This window comes from Pyxicephalus adspersus, chromosome 3 (genome assembly GCF_032062135.1).
Source record: "Pyxicephalus adspersus chromosome 3, UCB_Pads_2.0, whole genome shotgun sequence".
Taxonomy (NCBI): domain Eukaryota; kingdom Metazoa; phylum Chordata; class Amphibia; order Anura; family Pyxicephalidae; genus Pyxicephalus; species Pyxicephalus adspersus.
In genome coordinates this window covers 91,660,070-91,685,237 of record NC_092860.1, presented here as the reverse complement: position 1 = coordinate 91,685,237, position 25,168 = coordinate 91,660,070, and the positions used below count along the sequence as shown (strand labels likewise).

Genomic DNA, 25,168 nt, shown 5'->3' with positions numbered 1-25,168 from the left:
CCAGATATTTGCTTTTCTCCTGAATGATTGCAGTTACAGAATATCTGAAAGATCTATTTTCAATTGTACTACAACGTTGCTTTTATTGAATGAGGACATGCCATAATAGAATCCTAAAGGATTTGTACAGCACCAGCAAGCTGCCTGAGATCTTTCATCTATAAGTGTAGTGTGGACAACCCCGATTTACTGGTAACACAAGATTATGTGCCTGATTTATTAAAATCAGGATACATTTTCATCTGTGAAGCTGGATGATCCAGCAAACTTGGAATGGATCTGGTTCGATATTGAAAACATTTTGTTAACAAATGGCAAACGATTTAGGAAATCTATCCCAGGTTTGCTGGATCAAATGAAACAAATAAAAGTGTATCCTCTCCAGCCTTAGAGAGCTTTAATAAATCAGGCTCAATGTGTATGGCACTGCTATGTAACAGTAAGTGGGTAGGCCTAACAATGAGGGATATCAAAGTTGTCACATCACTGGAGAGGATCCCCTTGACAGTAAACTGCTCCATACTGTCCAAGTAAATAGGTTGGACTTTTTTGGCAAAACCTTTAGTGCTGGCAGCGGAATTTTATTCTGGTTTACCCTTGCACCTAGTGCATTCCATCTTAGATTCATAGTTATTAACTTCCTCCTAAAACTAACGTTAAACTTATAGCCTTAAAACTTTCTGAGGTAATGACCTAGAAAAATTTTTGCTCTTTTTGTTTGTCTTGTGGACTGTCCATCCCAACAATCCAAAATTTCCCTTTTAAACTAAGCATGCCTGTAAATTTAAAACTGGACTCTGAACTCCCCTAATCCACCCTCCTACCCTCTGTTGTTAGGGAAAAAAAGAATAGCAATTCTTTTACTCCCCTAAATCCACAATTGTGAAACACCCCAGTCCTGAGTATTGCTTGTGTTCAGCAGATAGGGCCCTTTATTGGGTTTCCACATCACTGCTTACGTGATGTGGACATTTCCTGTTGGTATGACTGACGGTGGAGTACAGCATGTTTTTGAAGTTTAAAAAAAGTGTTGAATGGATTGGAGATGTGTGTAATTTTGCTTAGATAAGTGCATTAATGTAAAGCATGTGTCACACTTGTGAAGCCGGGGCCTTTAGGGGGTGCTATGGCTTGCACAGAGGTGGTGAGCACTGAGAAAGGCCAAGGCACAGAGTCTAAGCAGTAACCAGGACTTTTTTCCATAGCCTGTAGTAGTGAGGAATGTACCCTGCTGGTTACTGCCAGGTTGTGGTCCTTGGGCACACCAGGGTTGGCAGGATGATACACGGTACCAAATCACTAGGCAGGAGAATTGTCAAGGAAGGCTGGGGTTGAGGCAGGAAGCAAGCAAGAGAGGTCTGGAACAACCAGGGGTCAAGAACCAGAAATCCAGGAAACAGACACCAGTGACATGGGGCCACCGCTGACATGGAGGAACACTGGAATACCCCAAGGGAACAAGCGGACTGGGAAATAAGGGGTTATTACAGGAGATGGACAGGGAAAGCACTGAATTAATCAACAGGTGTAGAGGAAATGCCCATCAGAGCTAGGGGGCTGGAACAAAGAGGGCCGTTTCCGAGCTAGCTAAATAGCCAGGGATGATTAAAAGGCTATTTCCTGATTGGCCAGCGGGAGAAATGATACTGATTAAATCTGGAAGAATGAGAATATCTGTGCTTGAATGAGAATAAAGTGTGACAGCATGTCATTTTTTTTTTTTTACTGAAAATTCATATTGTTAGTGTTAACCCATCATTTGGTCTGTACTTTGTTTTGATCAGTAGAAGATAATGTTTTTACTCTATCTAGTAACACAGTAACATGAATATGTGATGGAATTATTATGTCTTATGTTTTCTGTTTCTTTCCCAGAGAGACTAGTGGTTGTAGCTGAACACTATGAAAAAAGTCTTGAAGATTTGCTGCGAGGCAATAAGCCTGTGAGGTAATAGTTCAATACAGTTCAGTACAATAACATTTTAGCATTATTAATTTGACTGCTAAATTGGCTTAAGTCAGTTATTAATATATATTAACTTAATATCTGATAGGTGGGTCATAATTGTATTTTACATGTTTTTTTAAGTTTTATCTATTTGGTTAAATCAGTTGTATACTGTTCTATTTAAGCTCTGAGTGATAATCTAAGCACTGTTTGGTTTGACTAATAACCACATACCTACATCCCTTCAAAGACAATGAACCCTTTCCAAGCGGATTAAATCCCATCTACTATTTCAGGCAGAATCCATTTATCCAGAGAGTCAGGCAGAGCCTAATAACCGGTGGGAATGGGAGGGGGTAGCATCCTCTTTGACTAAAACTGACTGTGTCTGTCTGTACAGCATGAATTGCCATGTTTTGGAGCAGGGAAGCATGATGACTTTAACTAAATCCCTTTTTGCATAGCTTGTGCATAAAGCATTGTATTTATTAGATTGCTCGGCTGCACGTGTGTACTGGTAACTTGTCAGCTACCTATTGTTGAGGTCAGTTTTGCAGTTTTCTCTCAGGCTCACTTTAATTTATGGTGCTTTTTTTCTCTTCAGCATATGTAAGGAAAGCCATACAGTGATTACATTAAAATGTAAATTTATAGGTAGTAAATGATCAAAATACGAATTGAAATAATTTGAAATTGAAGATCTATGCTTGGGGGCCTTTAAATTCTAATCTGCCTTTGGCTCTGGCAACTCTTAGTCCAGCTCTATTTTCAGTTCTGTCTCAGTAAATGTATCCAGAACAAACATTATTTTCCTAGTTTTGTATTATTGTTAATAAGCATGAGGGATAAGAATTCATCAAGGTAAACTGAAGCAAGACATTTCAATGTACGGAGTTCCAGCACAGGAATCTCCAAAAATAGAAGCGGTGGTTTATAAAATGCACTTACCTTTATCTATATCTAAAATTTCAAATTCAAGTAGTAGGACCCAATATTATCCATGGCCCAAAAAGACTGAAAATATTCTATATTGTAACATTTAATACTTTGGTAACCAGAGCTGAAATGGCATATTCATTTAATTTCAAACTAATTTTACTCATTATAGCAGTGCTGGCCCTAAGGTAGACAAAACAAAAGTCTACCGTTGATGTGCATACGTTTTGTGGGGAAGAAAATATTTCCAACTCCATAATAATAACTGTAAATTTCTTTGTCATTTTACCCTAGGTGTCTAGACTGTATTACTATATATAGCTCAGACTCTAAAAATATAATTAGGAGCTATTAGGGTTGGCATATTTTAGTTAAAACTCCAAATTCCATTTGTTATTAAAGATTCGAGACTCTACTCTAATACAAACTGAACAACATAACCCATTAGAAACAATATTACCCTTTTTTTACTAACTACCCTTTATTCTCTAACATTTTGCACAGTGCTGTAGATTAAATAGGTGTTGCAGATGACAAACTTGCATTATAGATAAGTTCAACCAATAACACAGGAGAAGAGGACTGGCCCTAATAGAACTTACACTCAAGAGGAGGGGAAGATTAATACACAATAGGACCGGGATATGAAATGTCAGCTCTTTCATGACAGGTGAAGGTCAGCAGTTTGAAAGATGACAGTTTGAAGATGTGGGTTCTAAGGGTTGTTTTGATTGTGTGGGAAGTAGGCACAAACCAAATAGGGCGATGAAGAGAGTTCCATAGAGTCTGGACAGCTCTAGAGAAGTCTTGGAGCTGTGCATGGGAAGAGATTATGAGGAGGAAGTGAAGAAGCCATTAGTGGGTAATTGGAGGACCAGAAGGGGCAGTCAGGGTGTATTTATGTATCAGGTAAGAAATTTAGGTGGGACAAGCAGGGCAAATCAAAGGCACAGTAGCTTAATCTCCTGGGTGGTTCATTTCTGTTCATATTTATATATCTAAAAGCGGTGAATCTAATACAAAATATTTGAAATTCCCGCCATGCTCCTGCATGCACGGACACATGCACCAACATCACTGGGAACTCCCGGGGAACGTCAGCGCACTTGCCGGGGGACAGATCAGACGAAGAGGATGCGGCCAGTGAATGGCAGGACACTGGAGGATGCCGATGGGAATTTTTTTAGCTACCCCGATTGTGGCTTGGGGTTACCGCTATCATCTGGGGTTTTTTTACTCCGAGCCACACTCGGGGTTACAGCTAAGAAGGGTAAATTTAATTCTGAGGTGGAATCGAAGCTAATGTAAAGATTTGCAAATAGTGGCAGCAGATGAGAAATGGAAGGGAAGGATAAATAAGTCTAAATGCAGCCTTGATAATAGACTGTAAAGATGAGTGTCTGGTTAGTGCAATGCCAAAGAAAAGGATGTTGCAGTAATCGAGGCAAAAGTTAATAAGAACATTTACCAGGAATTGGGTGGTCTCCCAGGGCAGGAAAGGGCATATTCTTGAATATGTTGCATATGCAATAAGATCTGACTGGTGAATCAATACGGATCCAGTAGTATTCCCATTTACATGATGTTATAATTTGAAATAAAATGTGTGCTGTCAACTAACTTAAAATGAAATGACTGCCTTCACACATCTTGTCCTACTGTATATGTAAATATATTGACTTGTCTTTAACACCCACTGTAACTGCAGTGTGAAAAAGTAGTAAATGCTTTCCAAAATCCTATACAAAAATTTTCATTCTGTTGATCTGCTGGATCGATTTACCATGCTGTGAGTCAGCACCAGCATGTTGAGGGGCATTTTATTTCAATTGCAGAATGTTTATTCCATTTAGAAGATCATAAAGCAGAGGCTCATCTGCTTCTAAGATTAATTCATTCAGCAACTGCCAAAAGCAAAAATGAGAACAAAACGGCCTTACGCACCTGTAGCCTTCTTCCGTTCCAACCCAGCAGGAGACGTATTCTTAAGTCTAGCACAGTAGAGCTTGTGCAGACTGACAAATTGTTCACACTTGTGTTTTCTTTTCATATGAATTTTCCATTTTTTTAAGTTTGGAAATAAACTAGCATTTGAAATTTATTTGAGTTTGTCAGATGGTAAAAAGATGAATGTATGAGTTGAATACTTGTGTCCTGTGCTCAACTAGGTTCTCGTTCTGTACTCTGTGCCAGCTTTCCCTTTTTGTCATCTCTCATGTTTAGCTCTAAAAATATAGTTGAAATACACACATTTAAAACCAAAAATTCTTTCCAAACATACACAAGTTTTAGCATTCTGCAGATTTTGCATTCACTTTTATTCATTACCACAACATGTGATAGTGGGTGGTTTATTCTAAATGGCACCCCAACACTCCTTGCGAATGTGGTCTGCTGCTTTGTCATTGTAGATTTTTGAGTTGCAATATGCAGCAGCATATGGCATTTACCCTTAAAGTCCTGGTAATAGCAAAATTGTTGTTAATAGCCAAATTCTAAATTCTTCCAGTCCCCAGGTTAAGGACATCCGACATACGGACGCCTCCTAGATACAAACGGGGCTTCTCTGCTCGCTGTGTGCGGGACAGAGGCTTGGGGGGGGGGGGGGACGGGGCGGTTTGAATGACTTGTAGAAGAAATCTTTTTCTACACACAGCTGATGTTGTGGGTGATCTTAAGTGGGGTGAGCTCTTTCTGCAAGCGCTTGTAACTATTAAATGACCAAGACAGCTATTTCTTTTTGCATATCACAGAGCACAGAATGTTAATGAATGTCTAGTCTCCATAAAGATTTGTTTTGCTTTATTTGTGATTAACTCACAGTGAGGATTTTATACAGTAACTGACACCATGCTGCCCAATAATATGTTGAGACAAACATCTGTCCTAACTGCATTTATTAAAATAATGTACCTGTTCTGACTTACATACAAATTCAACTTAGGAACAAACCTACAGTCCCTATCCCATATGTAACCTGGGGACTACCTGTATTATACCATGTACAGAATTCCCTAGTAAAATTTGTCCACATCCGTAAACCTTCGACACACTGTTTGCACACCTTATGAGGGGCCTAAGACTTATATTGATCACCAAGTTTAACTTTGAAATATGACAAATAGGCTTATTCTACAAATGTGCTGATGTTCGCCCTTTGACTGGGAATGGTGAAACTACCACAGATATAACAAAATTAATCAGGGTTGTTTAGGCACTTATGATGAGAAACAGCAGACCCAGACATGATCTGAAAGAAAGAAAATACCTGTGTAAGTAGAAAAATACATTTTGCTTATTTACTACGTAGAGCAGCGCACAACCTCTGACCACACTTTCTTGCATGAATTTGAATAGCCTATACAAATCTAAGCTACAGTAATCGCATTAATAGTAATAAATAATCAGTGGAGAAAAAACATGATGTGATAGAAGAAAACTAACTGCACTTTCAGAATCAGCATACCTATTTTAGTGTAAATAAGCTTAAAAATTGAAGCCAACTAAAAATGTGTTCAAAATTGTTCCCCAGGGTTATATATGGATTTTGGGCTTTATTGGCTTGTATTCTGCTCTTTTTCTGAATACAACTGTAAGAGACACAAGCTAGAAAGCAGGCCTCCATACAACACATGTGAGTAGCTCTCCGAAACATGTGTGAAATGCATTAAATCAAAATCAGATAAATGCTGAACTTTAAGCAGATGTAACATACACAAAATACTTCAGCTTTGTATACATAGATAAAACATTAAATTAATTTTTAAGGCTAATACAGGTTGACAATCGAAAATCCAACCATCGATAATCCGGTTCTTTCAGTTTTCCGGCATGAATTTCAGATCGCATTTTCAATACAGGGACTGTAGTACACTGTTTGACCACTTATGGTTTGATGGCGCTGAAGATCGTAGTGACATGGATATTTTCATAACTTTGATTCTTTCTTCCTACTGTGTGTTCACAGGCCTGGTTATTGACAAAATAATGGACAAAAATGCTTTGACAGGTATACAACTCTCATATTTGTTTACCTTGTGTGTTTAGCTCTGTTCTTTGGGTTTATACTTAAAGTAGTGCACCTTCTCACTTGAGCACAGTTGTAAGGTTTGACTGTGCTTCTGCCCCTGCAGATCAGATTAGTGTAAAGCTGACAATCACTTTTTAATCAAGCTCATGTAAGGTTCATATATTTGCTTTTGTGTTATGGGTCCATATAATATCTAAATATAAAACATACTAAAATCATTAAATGTGAACTGATAGCTGTATTATTTGTGTATTAATATAAATCTCTGACATTTCATCTGTATCACATTAAATAGGGCTGATAGTTGATGGAGTTGACTATTACAGAAACACATTTTTTATGTCAATATATTCTATGCAATGACTGCACACTCCCCCATGTATTTGTTACCTGTGAATGACTTACCTGTTTCACCACCCTTAAACCTCCTTACACTTTTAAAAATCCATACATTATCTACTTAATATATTTTGTATATGTTCTACATGGGCTTTATTTCATCTGGCTTTCCTTATTTTTTATCCTTATGCCTTCTAACTTTACTGCATTATTTTCAATTTACAGTTTGGAGGCTCACATGGAGTTTTATTAGATATGAGACAAATTTTTCCCACCCAGAAACTGCTTTTAAAGAAACCCAATGGGGTAGCTCAGCAGGTTTTTTATATTGTGGTTTTATTCCCTGAGGAACTTTAGATCGGCATTGATCTGTAGCATATTTTCACGCATCTTTATAAACAGCTTAAATATTACTGTTTTCTTTCCCCAATATATTTTTATTACACTTCCTGGAGGTTTGGTATAATCAGAAAAGGGCCTTCAGGACAATTGGAGCAATCATCAGTAGAATGGATATGCAATATGTGTTCTGCTGTTATGACTGCAGTGGAGAACAGGTGTCATAGATTGAAACCTGATGTACTGAACATCCCTAGGAGACACATCTTTTAATATTGAAATTAGGATACAGTTATTATGGCCATGAGTACCTTTGGGTCTTATAGTTGCGATTTTGTTTTTTTTAGCATTACCACACTGTAAATTTAAAGACTTGCACCAAAATAATATTATTTCAATGCATGTTAAGTAGACTTGCATGGTAGCAGTGAATGTAGGAAAGAAGGCATTGCCTGGCCTTTTTAAATTAAACAAAACCATGTACTTATTTTATAAGCAGATGATCTAATTAGATTAGACCTATAGCATAAATGTGATATCTGCATAGCAGTTGGGCTGTTATCCTATTGCAAGGAAAATGGTTCAAAAATGATTAGTTATATTTAAAGCTTAAAGTGGAACTAAACCAAAAATAAAAAAATCACACTTTAATCCCTCAAATCTGTCAATCCATCCAGAGGTTTCCTCGATCTGCTCATGTCTGAGAATGGGCATGCGCAGAAGGAGCAGCGAGGAGCCCCCTTGGACACCAATAGAAATCCAACAACCCCCCCAGCAAAAAAAGAAGTGGCAGCTGTTACATTTTAGACATATTGACAACCATGCTGCCAGCATTTGTGCAGCCTTATTTTACACATAGTGCACTAAAATTCAACTGCCTCCTTTTCTCCATTTTTGTTATTTCTTTATTTTGTGTGTCCACCCAGCCTCTTTTCTAATCCTTCACCTGCTGGGTCCAGTGGGTACCAAGGTTTTTCCTAAGTTTTGCTTTAAACGTTCACTGAACTGTGGCCTTGGTTTAATAGGAACAAAATCTTTCAACTATGTAATTGTTTGCATCTGCTGATATTTTCATAAAAAGTATTAATGCCTGTGATTCACACCATGATGATAGGAGACCACCCGTGCTAACTGGCGAGTTTTCCTCTCCGCTTCGATGAATCACATGCTTTTTTGAGGTTTTACTTTTTTTCCTCACGTGTCAGTTCATAAAAAGTGAAAAATAGCCTGTAACATGTCCTTGGGCCATGATCAATGCAACACTGATTATCACTTCACATCACCATGTTTAACCAAAAAGAGAAAAGGCAAGAATTAAATTTCGGTTTATTTCTATTTGCCAAACATTTTAGTTATATTTGTTGAATAAAAATGTCTGTTAATGCCTAAATCAAAAAACAAACATGCAATATATTTTGGATTACCAGTTCCCATATCTGTTTTTTTTTTTTTTTTTACCTACTTCTTTTTACAGGTGATCCTGCCAGTAGTAAATTACCTGTTCTATGAGGACATCTCTCACTTTTTGTGTTAGAACTATAGAACCTCTATTCTCATCTATATAACAGAGGGGGGCTATTAATCTGTGGTTCACAGAGAAGAAATGGGCAGGACTTAACAGGTATTATCTGACAGGCAAAATATTATTAGTTGTTTCTGCTGACAGGGTCAACAATTATTCTTTTTTCAATACCATACCATTGGTATAATAAACAGGTCAAAAGGGAGCAAGTAAGAAAAGTTCATTGTTGGTATTTACATAGAATATCGTTTGTATAAAGTGAGTTTCATACATTGTAATACTGGACTAAGCAAAAACGTGAAACTCTACAGAAGTAAAATAATATTAATAAAAAACATATTTTGTAAGACACAAAGTTAGGATTACCCAAAATGAGAATTAAAAGTTTTGGAATATCTTTTTTTCTGGTCTGTCGTAAATCATATCTGATACTTGTTTGAAAAACAATACGCAGAAAGATAATGTTTTTTTAATCTATTGAGAAATAATGGTGAATCCAAAGCATTTTGTATCCTTTGGTTCATACTTGAGATTCTGAAATAAACCACAATTCTTCTACAGTAATCTAAAATAAGAATGAAAAGTTGCCCTTTAGTGTGAGATTCTGCAAGCATAGAGGGTAATGTTACTAGCCAGACTAATTTTTATCTAAGATCCACACACACTGAGAAATCTGTTTTGTATCAAATATTAATAATAAAATATACAGTTGTCGCAAACGGTGTTTCATATAATTAGAATCCAATGCAGAGGTTTGTAGAATTGTCCTAAAGCACTTCATTCTACATAAATTCAGGAGTTTGAGGGGGAACTAGAGCATTGAATATAATTTAAAGCTGGAATGAAGATGATGTTGAGTATTTAACACTCAAGAGAAAAGTTATTATTGTTATTATCCAAGGCAGAGAAACACCTGGGGTGTTCTTTATAAGAGAAGTGAGGGGAAAGCCAAAGATAAATATAATTATATTATTAATGAACATTGGAACAGTAAACTCACATGTAAATTATGTAATCAGTAGGGCCTCAGTTCACTTACTGCAATATACCATACATAGTTTAGATCCTCCAATTCCTTAGAAGCAATGGGTCTGAGTTATGAAAGCTCTCCAGGGCTTGAGAAGATACACTTTCATCAGGGAAGCTGGGTAATCCAGCAAACTCCGGAATAGAGTTTTGCTAGCAAATGTTTTGAATTCCCAGCTTCCCTGATGAAAGTGTATCCTCTCCAGCCTTGGAGAGCTTTCATAAATCAGGCCCAATATGTCTATTGACATGGGTGTGTTTGTGAGTATGTTCTATTTGTGCCTGGTTGTATGCCTCCAAATGGGCCTTGGCCATCTCCATTTTGAAAGTTTCAAGAATGGTCTGTGCCAAACATAAATCAGTGGGACATGCAGTAGTGACATGTATCCATTAGTACTGCATCTTTATCTTTACTGTTTAGTGATATCTATACGCTATGGGTCTGATTTAATAAAGCTCTCCAAGGCTGGAGCAGATACACTTTCATCAGTGAAGCTGGGTGATCCAGCAAACCTGGATTGAAAACATTTGCTAATAAATAGCAAATTACTTTTAAGAAATCCATTACAGGCTTGCTGGATAAACCTGGATAACAGCTTCACTGATGAACGTGTATCCCTTTTGAGAATTGGAGAGCTTCCCTAAATCATCCCCTTTATATGAGTACCATTAAATTTCATTGAATATTATGTGGTTGATTTATTAAAGCTCTCCAAGGCTGGTGAAGATAGACTATCATGGGAGAACCTGGATGACATGATGTCAGGGAACACATGGGAAAAATATTCTTTTCTGCAGTGTGTTGTTCCATGGATATCCATAAAATTGTGTATATATTCCACTTGTGCAAAACTCAACACCACTTTGTTAAACCAGCCTTTTCTTCCCTTTTCTTGTAGTGTAATCCTGCTTGTTTGACAGCAAGTAACAAATGTAACAGCAGCTGTTCCATTTAGTTAGATTTGAAAGGCTGCACTTTCAATTATGTCTGATACAATGTAAAAAGCACCCATCCTAATATCTCCCTTTGGACAAGGTATCTTTTTGTGGGTCCTAAAGACCAATTAAGTTTTAACCACAAAGGAAGGAAATGTATAAAAGCTCTGACGTGTAGAGATGTCAAGATCTGATCTGTCAAGTGCTCCTCAAAGTACTTTCAATGTATGTATTATTCTTCAATACATTACTAAAAAATATTTTCTATACTTCTATATGCGTTATTATTACTGTCGTATGAAATAAATGTTAATCCTTACAAATGCAGTGCACATGTGTTTAAATCGCCTGTGTTAAGATCCAGAATGCATTAGTGATAGATCAGTCTTGGAGACCACCTGTGAAAATTATCTCACTGGAAACCAGGCGGACTTGTGATTGGCTCCCTACCAGCATCACCTGGATGTTTTATGTTTTCTTTTAGGACTTTTCTTGTACTTGGTGGTCTGTAGGCCACCAACAGACTTAGTAGTAAGTACTGATCCTGGCTGTAGAAATGAGCGTGCATAACTGAGGAAATTCACAAATGATTATGTTGAAACAGTCCATGAGTATACCATTTTATCATGACATTCCGGCTGATAGGAAATTATAATACAGTAAGCCAGGAATGTTGTTTTACTATGCTTCAAAGATTTCCTTTTCCTTATGCTACTTCTTTTATACTGTATTCGCTTCAAAACAAATGTATGTATTTGCTGAATGAGTACATATTTTTATGTCCGATTTTTAGGCTGACCATTGTGATAATAAAACCATAATTAAATGGATGAGATAACTATTCCAGTAGTATTAAATCTCCTGTTAAGGTGTGTTTTAGCTACCTGCCTCGATCAAGCTAATGGAGGTGGTAACAGGAGTAAAGCAAATGTAAAAATAACAACTCCACAAAAGTATGTTTGTTATAATTTTTTTGCAGTTTGTAATAATTGAAAAGTGCTAAGAGGTTTACTGAAGGGAGTTTTTAATCTTTGGTGATATAGTGAGAATGGGGCCCAGGTGCTGGGCCATTCACTAAACACTACTAGTGTTGCAAGGGATGCGTGTGATTCTCCTTCGTAGACAAAACGTAAAAAATGTTTCTGTCTTTATCATTGGAATAGAGCATCAGGGAAATGAAGGAAAGGTAAGAATGTCAAGATAGGAGATCCATTTATCCTGTATTCTAGCAAAGGTTTACCTCTTCCAAAACTTCTGTACAGTGAAGCTAATTGTGGAGTTCACCAAAATTTCCTAAAAGCTTTAACATGTTAGTGTAATTTTGAAAGATTTTAAATTTGCAGGTAACAGTAATACCCTGTAATCTGCCAGGCATGTTCTAATTGAGACATTACCTCGTATAGCGTATTAACACTTTTTTAGCTATCCAATTGCCCTAATGCATAGCCACAAAAGCTTCTTAATTTAGCCTACATGTGGCCTTTATAACACATAGTGACTGACCAGCATGCCAGTCTTGAGAAATGCTATGTGTCTTTTGAGTGCTTGCATATAGAAAGAAATTTGCTACTAAGCAACTACCTCAGAGAATCAGAATTGAGAAGCAATATGGTGAACTATTTAGCAACCCTGTTAGTACATGCAAATATAATAAAGTAAAGTCATCCTGTAACTCAACATGATGGAAACTTGACTTTCTTGTGGTCTGTGTCTAAAAGCTCCACTGTTATGATGACTACAAGCTTTCCTGGGTTTGTTGAATACCTGCTCCCACACTGCATCTTGTGCTTCTTCCTGTTGACACCCATGTCAATAAAGGATGTGAATGTGCTCAAATGTCTGTCACAAACTCCATATGTGTATGTGTCTTGCAAGTGACTGCCAGCATTGCTGACACAACATAGAGCTGGTAGAGGTACAGTGCCACCTTCTTTTGTGGTGTGCAAAAGTAAAACAAATTGTTTCTTTGTGTAGCTACAGTAAACTTTATTTTTCCTAGGAAGGAAGAAGCATTTTATAATTGCGTAAAAATGGCATTCCAAAGAGAAGTTAATTGGAGAAACACCAGGGGACATATTAGAGGGAAAAGGATAATGCTTGATATGAATTTCCAAATTGGGATATCATTAACGTGAATTCCAGGCATCCTTCTTCTTCTAGAAGCAGTGTAAAAAAGTAATCTGCTGCCACCACGAGGCTGGACATGCACATGCTATATAAACTAATATGAAACACATTCATAAAATACTGGCGTGAATATGGTGTCACCAATAAATTAAATTGTCACTAGGAACGAAAAGCAATCTGGTTACTAAGGTTAAAAACTCAAATTCCGAACCTATTTTCTTCACCCCAGCTTTATGAAGCCATAATAGAAACTGTTTGTTATCCATTATGTATAACATTTAGTAAGTGTTATGGGTGGTATTTTTTTTTTCAATTTTAGAATAGAAATTAAAACAAATCCTGTAGATAGAGATATTTATATAACTATATACAGTATATTTTTAATAGATGATCCTTATTATTAACAATTGTGTGTCCTTTACCCAGCAGACTAGATAGTAAAGACCCTTTACAGCATGTCTTTGTATATAACCTTATCACAGACATTTCTCTCCGACAAAGGTTAAGGATGGTACTGAATCAAAACCATATACCAATCAATGCTTAATGTTATAACAACTAAGTTTTAACTATAAGGACATTTTAAAAAAGTTTGAGGATAACTAATTGAATGTACAGGTCCTAGATAAAGCACATAGAGAATTGCAAGACATGCAGTTTAAAAAGTACTCGTACTTTGTTGGGGAAAATTACGAAAAGTATCTGCTAATAAATACCGGTAGGTAATATACAGAAATAAGCAGAAAACTCAGGTGAGTGCCTCTTTCAACCTAATTGTATGCATGTCTACGTGTACTGTATGTGTGTGTATACATTGGGCCTGATTTATTAAAGCTCTCCAAGGCTGGAGAGGATACACTTTCATCAGTGAAGATGGGTGATCCAGCAAACCTGGAATGGATTTCTTAAAAGTCTTTTGCTTTTTTTTATCAAATGTTTTCAATCCTGGACCACATCCATTCCAGGTTTGCTGGATCACCCATCTTCACTGATGGAAGTGTATCCTCCCCACTCTCTCCAGGTACAAGAGCTGCCAGATTCGATTTGGGAATCCGTTAGGGCACATCTTGTTAGTCAGTTTAATTAGTAGCTCAGTAGAGTGGTGTTTTGTTTGCTTTATACTATGAACTTGTTGTTCAGTTCTCTCCTTTAATATTTATAAATCACAGTGTATTGGGGGAGTTAGAACCTGTTTTTATGTGTTTGATAAGACTTTAAAATTGTTCATCCAACAAAATCCTGCTTAGGGCCCTGTTTTTTATTCAGACTCTTCTGTAGTGCCCCTAGCTATAAATTTATGTTATTTTTTTAATATGGGAAGGTATTTCTGAATAAACATAATGGAGCATTGTCTAAAGTAAGAGGGTTAGTGTCTAAAGTAAGGGTTTTCTTGCAGCCAGATCAAATAAACTCTTGACTTCACATTTTGAATCTGACTGATACACACTGCATAAAGTAAGTTACATAAAATAGTATTCAGGATGTCTGTACATATTTCTTTTATATATTTATATATATTATATACAGTCTGTATGCTGGCAGACTGTATAAAATATATCATGAGTTTTAGTTTACAGTGGCTCTTTTCAGCTCTCTAGTTGTTATCGGTTAAATACCAAAACCACAGTTGATGAATCGTCTCTCCAGTCTCAGCTTTTGATGCCTTCAATTCATTCAGCAAGTCTAGTGGCAGTTTATCTATCTGGGTTGAATGGCCTGTTTTTTGCAAGCCTACAGCTGTACCATACTAATTTCCTAAAGATTGATTTATTTTTACCCAGTGAAATATTTTGTGATTTGGATATTGAATAGTATCAATATCTATGAATATCTGTCTATCTAGCTTCTTAACGTTTTCTGGTAGGGTTTCCTATTTGTCCTCAAATCCGTGTAAAAAAAATGTTGCTACATATAAAAATCTGCCTGTTCATTTTTTGTTTCAGCTCTATGAAAGTTTTACAACTGGCATTTGAAGTTCTTCAGGGATTAGAATACATAAACCGTCACCACATGGTCCATCGAGCACTCTCTCCCCATAATATCCTGCTGGATGGAGAGGTAAGAAGTGATGAGATCATTGGAGAGCATGAAAAGATCATTACACTCTAACTGGTGTGCTTAGCTGTGATGCCATAATAATCATGTTTATTTCTCCTAAAATGGCAATGATGAATGAATATAATTTATCTATACCACTTACACATGAACAGAGCATTATTTGTTCTCATTCAAGTCTGGAAATTGTGTAAACAGAAATGCCCACCTAACTAGAGTGTCACTTAAAATATACCTGGTGTTGAACATTGTAGATAAAACAGGCAACTGACTCTCTGTGCGGGGAAAAAAAGATTATGATCAGGGTGGTTGGGTTTGGGGGTGCTCCAGCCCCACAAATCTTTTAGGATCTGCTGCTGAAAAACCTTCACACGGCATGCCACCAACATGTGTTAAAGTAGGGATGGGACATTTATGTTGATCTGCAACATTTTGCTTCTAAGTGTTTCAAACCCATGCTGGCAGACCGTATTTATTATGTCATAAGAGTTTTTATTTACAGTGGCTTTTTTTCAGCTCTCCTAAAAGGTTGCAACTGGGTAAATATGCAGACAACAGTTGGTGAATGCATAGTCTCTCCTATCTCAGCTGTTGGTGCCTACAATTCCTTCAGCGTGGTCATAAGTCTAATGCTAGCTTTTCTTCTTGGGTTTCTTCTTGTGTGGTCGCCAACCTTGCCATGATGCTAACTCACCAAAAATTGTACCTTCCAGATACATGTGTATTTATTGCATTACTTGAAAACCCCTGACTACACATAAGTGATCTGCATTTTAGTAGTTATGATATTAAAAAATGAACTGCAACAGTGGTAATTAAGGTACAAGAAAAATACCTAAGTGTAAACTTACGCAATCTGCAATTTTGTGTAGTATAATATATATATTTATGTATAGTAATTTATGTTATGTATTGAACCAAACTTCCTATAGAAAAAGGAATACAGCATACATACAGCTACAACCGTTTTGTTACTTTATTATTATTATTATTATTATTATTAATAATATTAATAATAATAAACACTTTATTTGTTACTTTTCTGCTTGTGGTTATGTTATTGTTCATTGAATGTTTCCCATATAAAATAATATACATTTCTTTTTTAGGGACACATAAAATTGTCTAAATTTGGCCTTTATTATATAACAGATCATGGAGCAGATGTAGATTTCCCAATAGGGTAAGTAAACTGCTATTCATATGCATTAATTCACATGTCCACTAGATGGCAGCAATGTGCCAGTGTACAGGAAACACTTGAAATCCTTCAAGTTCACAGAATCTGCATGTATGGAATGTATTTCTTGGTACTATTACTAAATAAGGATAATATTAATGTCTAGACAACACACAATTTAACTGGTGTGACCATCTAGACTGTGTCACTTTTAACAAGATCTGCAAATTGGTTTTCTTTGCTTGCAGCTTTTTATGGTATAGAAACATTTCTGCAATCTAGCAGTCTGCACTTGATTGCTGCTTGGCCAGCTATTACCAGGACCATAGGAAACAGGGTGCTGCTCATAACAGTCTTTGGATACTATGGGCCTGATTTATTAAAGCTATCTTTAACTGAAGAAGATATACTATATTAGGAGGACCTTGGTGATCCAGCAATATTGGTGACAAAGTGAGGGGGAATGAAAATGTTATACCTGGCACCAGAACACAGGAAAGAGGAAGCTGTATAGGGAGAACCTTTTATGGGGACAAGTGTCGGAGATGAGACTTTTTTGTGACTTTCCTCTTTTAGAAAGGAATTTCTTGGAAATTCCTCCAGTTGGGGCACACATGGCAATTAAACCTAAAGGTCTAACCCTTCCACGCTCCATTATCAAAAAAACATGTTACACTTTAAATTATCTACATTGTCAGACTTAACATTAAGCATTTACAATTGTAGAAATCTGTATGTTAAAGAGCATCAGGTTAACAGTATAAGTAAGCTCAATCCAGCCCTGCATATGAATTTATAGTGATTCTCTCCATACTGCTCTTTTCTAGTTACCCATCATACTTGGCTCCAGAAGTCATTCCTCAAGGGATTGTAAAACCCAAAGATCCCACTCAACATGAAAGACCTCGTCCCTCTGGACCAAAGTCAGATGTGTGGTCTCTGGGTGTGATTTTATTTCAATTATGTGTGGTATGTAAAATATGTTTTTGTTTCTCTAGTTTGATTGCTCTCAGTGCTACTTTTGGTTGGCTGGATACAGGGGAAGTACTGAGACCAGCTGGCATATTTTGTGGTCATTTGTTGAATGGGGATTCCCAGCAAAGTGTCTTTTATCTGCAGTAAGGAGTGATTGACCCAAGTCTTATAACAGCAATGATGCTGATCTGTGTTTCGGTGATACATGATATGAAACCATTGTCAGACTGACTGTCTTCTTCCAACCACCAAGAAAACACAGCTGCTTCTATCTGTGTATCGTGATAGAATTATAGATTTAGATTTAGTAACGCGCATAATAATAAAATGTGTTTTAAATGAAAGTCTACATATGTTTGATTTCTGTGAGAACCAAATAAACATGCTAAATGTACAGAAGTTGTTTCTGTAAACCTTGGGGAATAGATCAAATAAAATCCCATCAATACATAATATAAAAAGAAAAAAAAGAGAAGAAAAGCCAGGGTATTTGCTTTTGTGGCAGTGTATTAGAAACCGTGTACAAAATTGTTTTCCTTGTTTCAGGAATTTTCAAAAACACAAAAGCATTAATGAGGTCAGCCCCGCTGCATTGTGGAGCAAGGGTGTTCCTTATGGCCTATAGACTGGACATAAATTTCCTAAAATATTGATGCAGTTGAACACTTTGTGTACTGACGCGTTTCGCCTTTAATGGCTTCTTCAGGGGACTTGAAAGCCACAGAGAGTAACTGCATTTGAAGATTACATATATGCATGTAAACATACTGTAAATGTTTGACCACTGTATTAAACATCTACAGTATATTTACGTGCATATATGTCATCATAAGGAATCACCTTGCTCTATAACGCAGCAGGGCTGACCTCATTATTGCCTATTGTTTATTATGACAACAATTTTGTGTTTTGCACATTCCAGGAAACAAGGATGATATTTTTTGTACACAGTTTTGTGGCTTTTGCCACAAAAGCAAATACCCTGGCTTTTCTTCTCTTTTTTTTATACTATGCATTTGTTGTTCGGTATTTCAGACTATATATATACCTTCCATGAATTGATATATTGAGTTATACTTAACAAAAGTTTGTGTAAATAGCAACTTCTGTGACTACTATATTCTATCTTTGCAGCTCTTGCACTTAAGGTTAGACTTGCAGTTAATGTATTTTCAGAATTACTATTTGCTTGCCATGGGCAGTACAAGAAAGGTTAATATTCTTAGACAAGTGTATGTGTTTTCCTATAATGCACATTGTTTTGATTTTAGGCTTAAATTTTGCAAACCACTTATAGGTGCGTTTATTTAATAAATGCTTCCTCTTTTCTCAGGGAAGAAAATTATTTCAAAGCCTTGACATAGCCGAGAAACTAAAATTTGTACTCACTCTAGGTATGTAATAAAAGCAAATAATTCTCATTTGTTTGTATTGAAAACTGAAGATGTAAAAGCCTTTTAAATCGCATATTCTATAAAAATGTCAATGGATGTGATAGTGTACTGTGGAAATAGTTAATAAACCCTTGCCTTTCGAAGGCTGTATAGCCCTTTTTTGTCAGCGGAAATGACATCTAGGTGTTTCGCACAACTGTTCACTAGTCTCTAAAATGAATTTGGTAAAATTTTTGGCCACTACCCTGTGCAAAAATCCTTCAGTTGCAATACATTTGTCTGTGCACTTGCATGAACTGCCTGTTTCACATCTACCTTCACCATTTGAATAGGACTCAAATCTAAGAATTGAGTAGGTCTGCCCTACATTTTTTACTTACAAACCATTAATTGGTGGATTTACTGATGTGCTTATGATTACTTTCATGCTAAAAGACCCAGGTGCATTTCAGCTTGGCTTCACATTCATATTAAGTACACTTTGACATGATGCAGAATTCATTGTTGATTCAAAGACTTTGAGCTGTCCAGGCCCAGAAGCAGCAAGGGAACCCTAAACATAACATTTCCTATACCATGCTTAACAGTATAGGTTGTTCTAAAATGATGTCTTTGGTTTTCATCAAACATGTCTACTGGTAATGTGGCCAATCAACTTTACCTTTAATTCATCAGTCAACAGCACCTTGTTCCAGAAAGCCCAACTTTGCCTGTGTGTTCTATTGCTAACTGAAGTTTCCACTGTTGTTTTCAGGATGCAAAGATTGATTTCAAATATTTTTGCAAGCTTTATTTCCCTAAGGTTTAAAGGAGCTTCAACTCCTAGGTATCCACAATCTTCTTTCTAAAAGACTTCGAGATCTCTTGATCTTCAATTCATACACATCAAAAGCAAACACCACACACATCAATTGCAAAACACCAGACCCATGATATTTGGGGTTTATGTAAGCCAGGCGCCACCTGCATACCCCCCAAAGGAGGTTTATTATACTTAGCACCAATTCTGGTACACCAAATTGTATTTTCATGCATTTGAAATTTTTAGAAATATAAAGGTAAAGTTTTTAAATTGACAGATCTGTATTTTAATAATTATGAATTAAGGGAATTATGATTTAAGAGATCTATTTTTAAAGCACTGAATGTGACATTCACTGAAACATTCCCTGGTAGTGAATCTTCCAAGTCCATGTGTTTTGGTGGCAGTAATTGATTCTTCACTAAGGAATGTTTTAGTGGTTGTCAGATTCACTGCTTTAAAAAAAGGATCCCTTGATTCATAATTCCCTAAATGTTGTACATACTTTTTTTCATATTAATACTTCTGCACAGCTAGGTATGTCCATTCACATGGACTGTGTTTCCTGCAGAGAAAGCATTGCTTTTCTTACTTTGTATGTGACACAGCCTCACAGCCAGTGCTGTATGTCCTTGGTGCACATACAGAAAATGTAACACTTACATGGCAGTGAAAAGCCAAGATTGACTCTGAATCATAACATCTATTTTTTTGGGATTTCAATTGTAGGGAGGTTGGCTTTCCATGCTACCGTGAAATTCCCTGCTTGCTGTTTCATGTAGTTTCGAGTATTTGTGTGACAGTCTTGGTCCTCATTTTCTTGTTATTTTGCTCCCTCAGGGTGTGTTGATGACATTGTGACCGTGCTTGCTGAAGAACATGGATGTGTGGAGGTGATAAAGGTCTGTGAATCGCTTTGCTATTCCCAGGAAATTGCTGGCAGGACTAGTGTCATGCATTTTAAAAGCAGATTTTTTTTTAATATTTCCTCTAGGTGGTGCTGTAAATGACATGCGATTGTTATTTGAAGAAATGCACTTAAATATATATCTATTTTCTGTGGATGAAATCTCTGCCTGCACATGACAGTTACAATTGTGTAATGCTTAGTAACATAAACACCCTGTAATGACTTAGCAAAACATGACCACCTGTACAGTACAATATTGGTAAATACACTTTTGTGTAGCTGTTGTGGTATGTTTCATTTGACATTGCATCTAAGAAAATTGTAGTGAAGTTATAATTGTGTATACCCTCTTAACTGTATGTGTGTGTGTGCATCTCTCTCTCTCTCTCTCTCTCTCTATATATATATATATATATATATATATATATATATATATATAAATATATATATATATATAATATCTATTTCACTTTTTTTATTAGAATCTGCCAGAAAATGTCCTAACTCTGCTGAGAAAATGTCTCACATACCACCCATCAAAAAGGTGAGTACTGGGTAAAAATGATAGTATGGATTCTAGACTAAACTGTAATGGTTTTTCTTCTGGGTAGGTATTTAAAATGTATAAAACAAACATATAAATTGATCAACATATAGAGTATTCATCATTTAAAATATACTTTCACACTGGTGTAAGAACACAGGTCAAAGAGGTCACAATTGAGACCAGGACCCTTGCTCCTGAGGTGGCCCATAGGGTCCTCCTCCTTACTTGCAAAACCACCTCTTTGCAGTATTACCAGACTAGACTACTTCCCACTGTAACACTTATATGCAGTCAGTGACAGTTCAGCTGATCCTTGCTGTCACTTTTAAACATAGCAAACAGAGAAAATCATTCACTACTGTCCTCTTTGCATTATATGATGCCACTAATAGAGCCTTGCAGAGATGAGAAGTAGGAGATTTTCTGTGCTTGCTGTTTGTGTATATTGGCTGAGTTGTCTCTGACTTCACTTGTACCCTCTTAATGGTATAACCCCAGCTTTACCTTGTGCTAACCCTTTCAATTCTGAAGGTGTAAGCTTATCCACAAAGCAAATTGGATGAGTGTCCTGAGAAATTATACAGTGCTTGGTATCCTTGCATTCCCGGATGGAGATAGGGAGTCAGACTGCCTATTGAGGAGGCTGATCAATGTGTTGAACTGCTCACAGACTGCATTAGTTATACAGATGCTTCAGATATCTTAGTAAATAAGTACCTGGGGGAGAGGAAATGTTCTAGAAAGGAAGAGATCTAAGTTTAGTTGGTCATTCTGTAGTATGATAGAGCAGTGGATCTGCATTACACAAATTCTTCAATTACCTACTGCTATGTCACAGAGAGGACAATACTTCCTGGGTTTACCCTGAGCATTCCCCAAACTGCGCCCTTAGCTTTGACTTTTGTGGGTGTGTGTTAGGTTACTTAAGAGAACAGTAAGTGCTTCAAGAAGTGAGCCTAGGTTTACACTTGTTTAGCTGCACTGATACAATTTGCTTTAACGGTAAAAAAAATGTCCTTCCTGATTCCATGAGGCAATCGGATGTTCCCTGGATCAAGTGTCTCTGTTATTTTTACTTTAAAGCCTTAATAACCCAGTTATATTCTGATACCTAGTTATATTTTGGAACTAACTTAGAAAGCACGCTTTTAGCATAAGCTGAGGACATGTTCTGCATGTCTTCTTTTCAGTTTCTTTCAAGTTACCTCATGTGTATTGCCTGATCTGTTCTATTTCATATAAAAAGTACATAAGTTGCCTTTAGCAGCCAGTCAGATCTTGTGCTTTGGAATTACATTCGGGACAATATCCAGACACCTGTATTCAGTGATAGGCATGTTCCCTGCTGTGTTCAGCAAACCTTATTTGCACTTGCAGCTCGGCTCAGCTCAAATCATCTTGTAGTGTGGCTGAGTGCACACCAGACAGCTTAACAGAAAAGCATCCATGCACAAAAATCATATGTGTCTGTTGATCCACATTCCAAGTGAATCATAATAGGTGTACGAATATATTTAAGTTGTATGAGCTCCAAGACCAGTTCATGTTTTCTTAGCTGGCATTTAACTAAAAATATTTTTTAAGAAAATGTATCTGGTGTAAGAGTTTTATTTGATGCACAAGATCTTTTTCAGCATATCATTCAAAAAGGGAGAGTTTAATCATTCTTTATTCACTTTTTTAATTTTACTTCCCTGAGTCATTGCAGTTTGCTAATGAATACATTATCTTCAGACCCTCAGCTGCAGAGTTACTCTCTAGCAATGTTTTCAGTGCTGTGTCTTCTGGTTATGTACCGTTCCGACAACCTGCTAGTCTATTCTCCTCAGCATTGAGATGTGCTGATCTCGACCTACCTGAAGACATCAGTCGCCTATGTGAAGGTACTGTGACTGATGGACATAAGGCATTTTAAAACATGAAGGTACTCGGTAATAAAAATTTATGTCTAAAGTTTGTTTTCCTTCCTATAGATGAAAACAATGATTTTTTGGGAGAAAGGTCCATTGAAGAGGTATACTACTTGTGGTGTTTAGCTGGAGGAGATTTGGAAAAAGAGCTGGTCAGCAAGGGAATTATTAAATCCAAGCCACCTGTCTGCACATTGCCAAAGTAAGTAGAAAATGAATAATACCACAATTGAGTAATAACTGTATTTATGTATAGCACAGTAGATCAGAAGGTATTTACATGTCCTATTCCATTACATATCTCAGAAAATAAGATTTGTCCTTTTTTAGGACAGTGCGTCGTGAACATCATTGTTCTATGCTCCAATAGCCAGAGGCACATCCAAAACTCCTGGTGTACAGTGTGCATAATGGGTAATCTTTTCTATTTATTCCAAAATGCATACATTTGTTTCAGGATTTCTGACCATCAGTGTAATGACTAGCAACCATGGCTTCTATGGGACTGGGACTGGGAACAAGCAAGTATGACCATTGAAGTTATGACTGTGTTGGGTGTTTGTAAATAATCCTCTTCTTTTTGGGTTATGAGATGGAATATGACATGTAAATACGTGTTGTAAGAACAATTTTCTGCAGTGTATTCAGGAGGAAGGGTTTTTGATTTCTTTACAAGATCTCTGATGATAGATAATGCTACCTTCTATTTTAGAGATGCAAAACAGTTCAGACTCTGCTGCCTGTCTGCTTGTTCCAATAAATCTGTAGGGAATGAAGACAGGATGAAAGCACTAAAGCGCTTATCTTTACTTGACTATCTCTTTGTAGCAGGTACCCTACATTTACTTTTAGTATGCTCTCCCCCTATCACTACCACATCCCTAATGAAAATCTAGTTTTTCCATAGGATTTATGGAGCAATTCAGTGATGGTTTGAGGCAACTAATTTGCTACAAAGCCCAAGATTAAATAAATTCTGACGCTGGGAATATTTTAAAACTACTCTTGCAGTGGGGCTCCCCACGCACTTTCTATTTTTTATGTGACTAGTCCCTATATGCTGCTTTACTTTCATGCTTCATAAGTCAGTTGCAAACTTTCTGGCATCATCTCATGCAATATATATCTTCTGCATTGAAATGGAGGATACTAAGTTCTACAATGTGTGTTATGATGCCAAAGGCCCCTCCACGACCCATCTAAACAGAGCTGCTAAAAAAGCAAGTGGGTAAGTTGGGTAAAACTTCTTTTTAATAACAAATAAAACCCTTGTTCCAGGGGGAACCCCACTGTAGGTGTGGTTTTTAAATTTTCCTGGTGTTTAGCTTTAAAGGATAAAGTTTCTTTTTCATGCAACACTCCTCCTTCTTAAGCAAGTCCAATAATTTTTATCATTTAAAAACCAGCTAGCAGAAATCTAAGTTTTTATTTGTAATGTAACTTTCACTTGTTTTTTAAAGAGGAGGAGGGGACAGATCTGTGGGTGATGGCAGGGGGGTTCTCTTTTCCTCTGTCAATCCACCTGTAGCTGGAAAGCTGCTTCTGCCTGTCACTATCCCCACAGCTACAGCTCTTAATTTTGCTGCAATGAGATGATCTTTTTTCCCTCAATACTTGATAAAGTTGTTCTGGGTGTAGTATTCCTTTCTGTCATACACAAAGTCATGGGTTTAAGGCTGCCCATCAATACATGGCAGGTTGGAAATTTGAAAACTTCATTTTTTTTTCAGTAACATCCCACACTTTCTTTAATTTTACAAAATCATTAGTTAATCAACTATTTTTCGGTCTTGTATGTGTAAACAGAAGAAATGTTCTCTATATTTAAAAGTATGTTAATAAATGGTATAGTAGTAATGCCTCTAAGTCATTAATTATATTCAGCATGATAAACTTATCCAAACTAAACCATCGTGCCCATTCTTGAATCTACAAACATAAGCATATGAGAAAGCACCATGAATCATCACACCAGAAGGTCACTGCGCACCAGAGAAAGACAGATCTATTAGGCTTGAGTAGTAGGCTTTTCTTCATGCATCCTACCCTATGTCACCACCCTATGTCACCCACACATGCTGAACCTAGTTGATTCAAAGATAGAGAAGCAAAAAGCAGGTGGAGCATGGGCATCACAGATCAGTGGGGGAGGGCATGTTGATGGTTGAAGCGGACTAGACATAAAATAATGT

General features: G+C 36.8%; 1 protein-coding gene across 2 annotated transcripts in view; it reads left to right on the top strand.

The window, feature by feature from the left end:
• Window positions 1–25,168, top strand: part of TBCK (TBC1 domain containing kinase) — a 128,983-nt gene that overhangs the window by 13,889 nt on the left and 89,926 nt on the right. For both annotated transcript variants that reach the window (XM_072405674.1, XM_072405673.1), the window contains exons 3-11: window positions 1,876–1,948; window positions 15,147–15,261; window positions 16,368–16,441; window positions 17,266–17,407; window positions 18,747–18,807; window positions 20,450–20,511; window positions 21,002–21,063; window positions 22,801–22,949; window positions 23,040–23,178. In XM_072405674.1, the coding sequence (XP_072261775.1) occupies window positions 1,876–1,948; window positions 15,147–15,261; window positions 16,368–16,441; window positions 17,266–17,407; window positions 18,747–18,807; window positions 20,450–20,511; window positions 21,002–21,063; window positions 22,801–22,949; window positions 23,040–23,178 (877 nt within the window). The remainder of the gene's footprint in view (window positions 1–1,875; window positions 1,949–15,146; window positions 15,262–16,367; window positions 16,442–17,265; window positions 17,408–18,746; window positions 18,808–20,449; window positions 20,512–21,001; window positions 21,064–22,800; window positions 22,950–23,039; window positions 23,179–25,168) is intronic.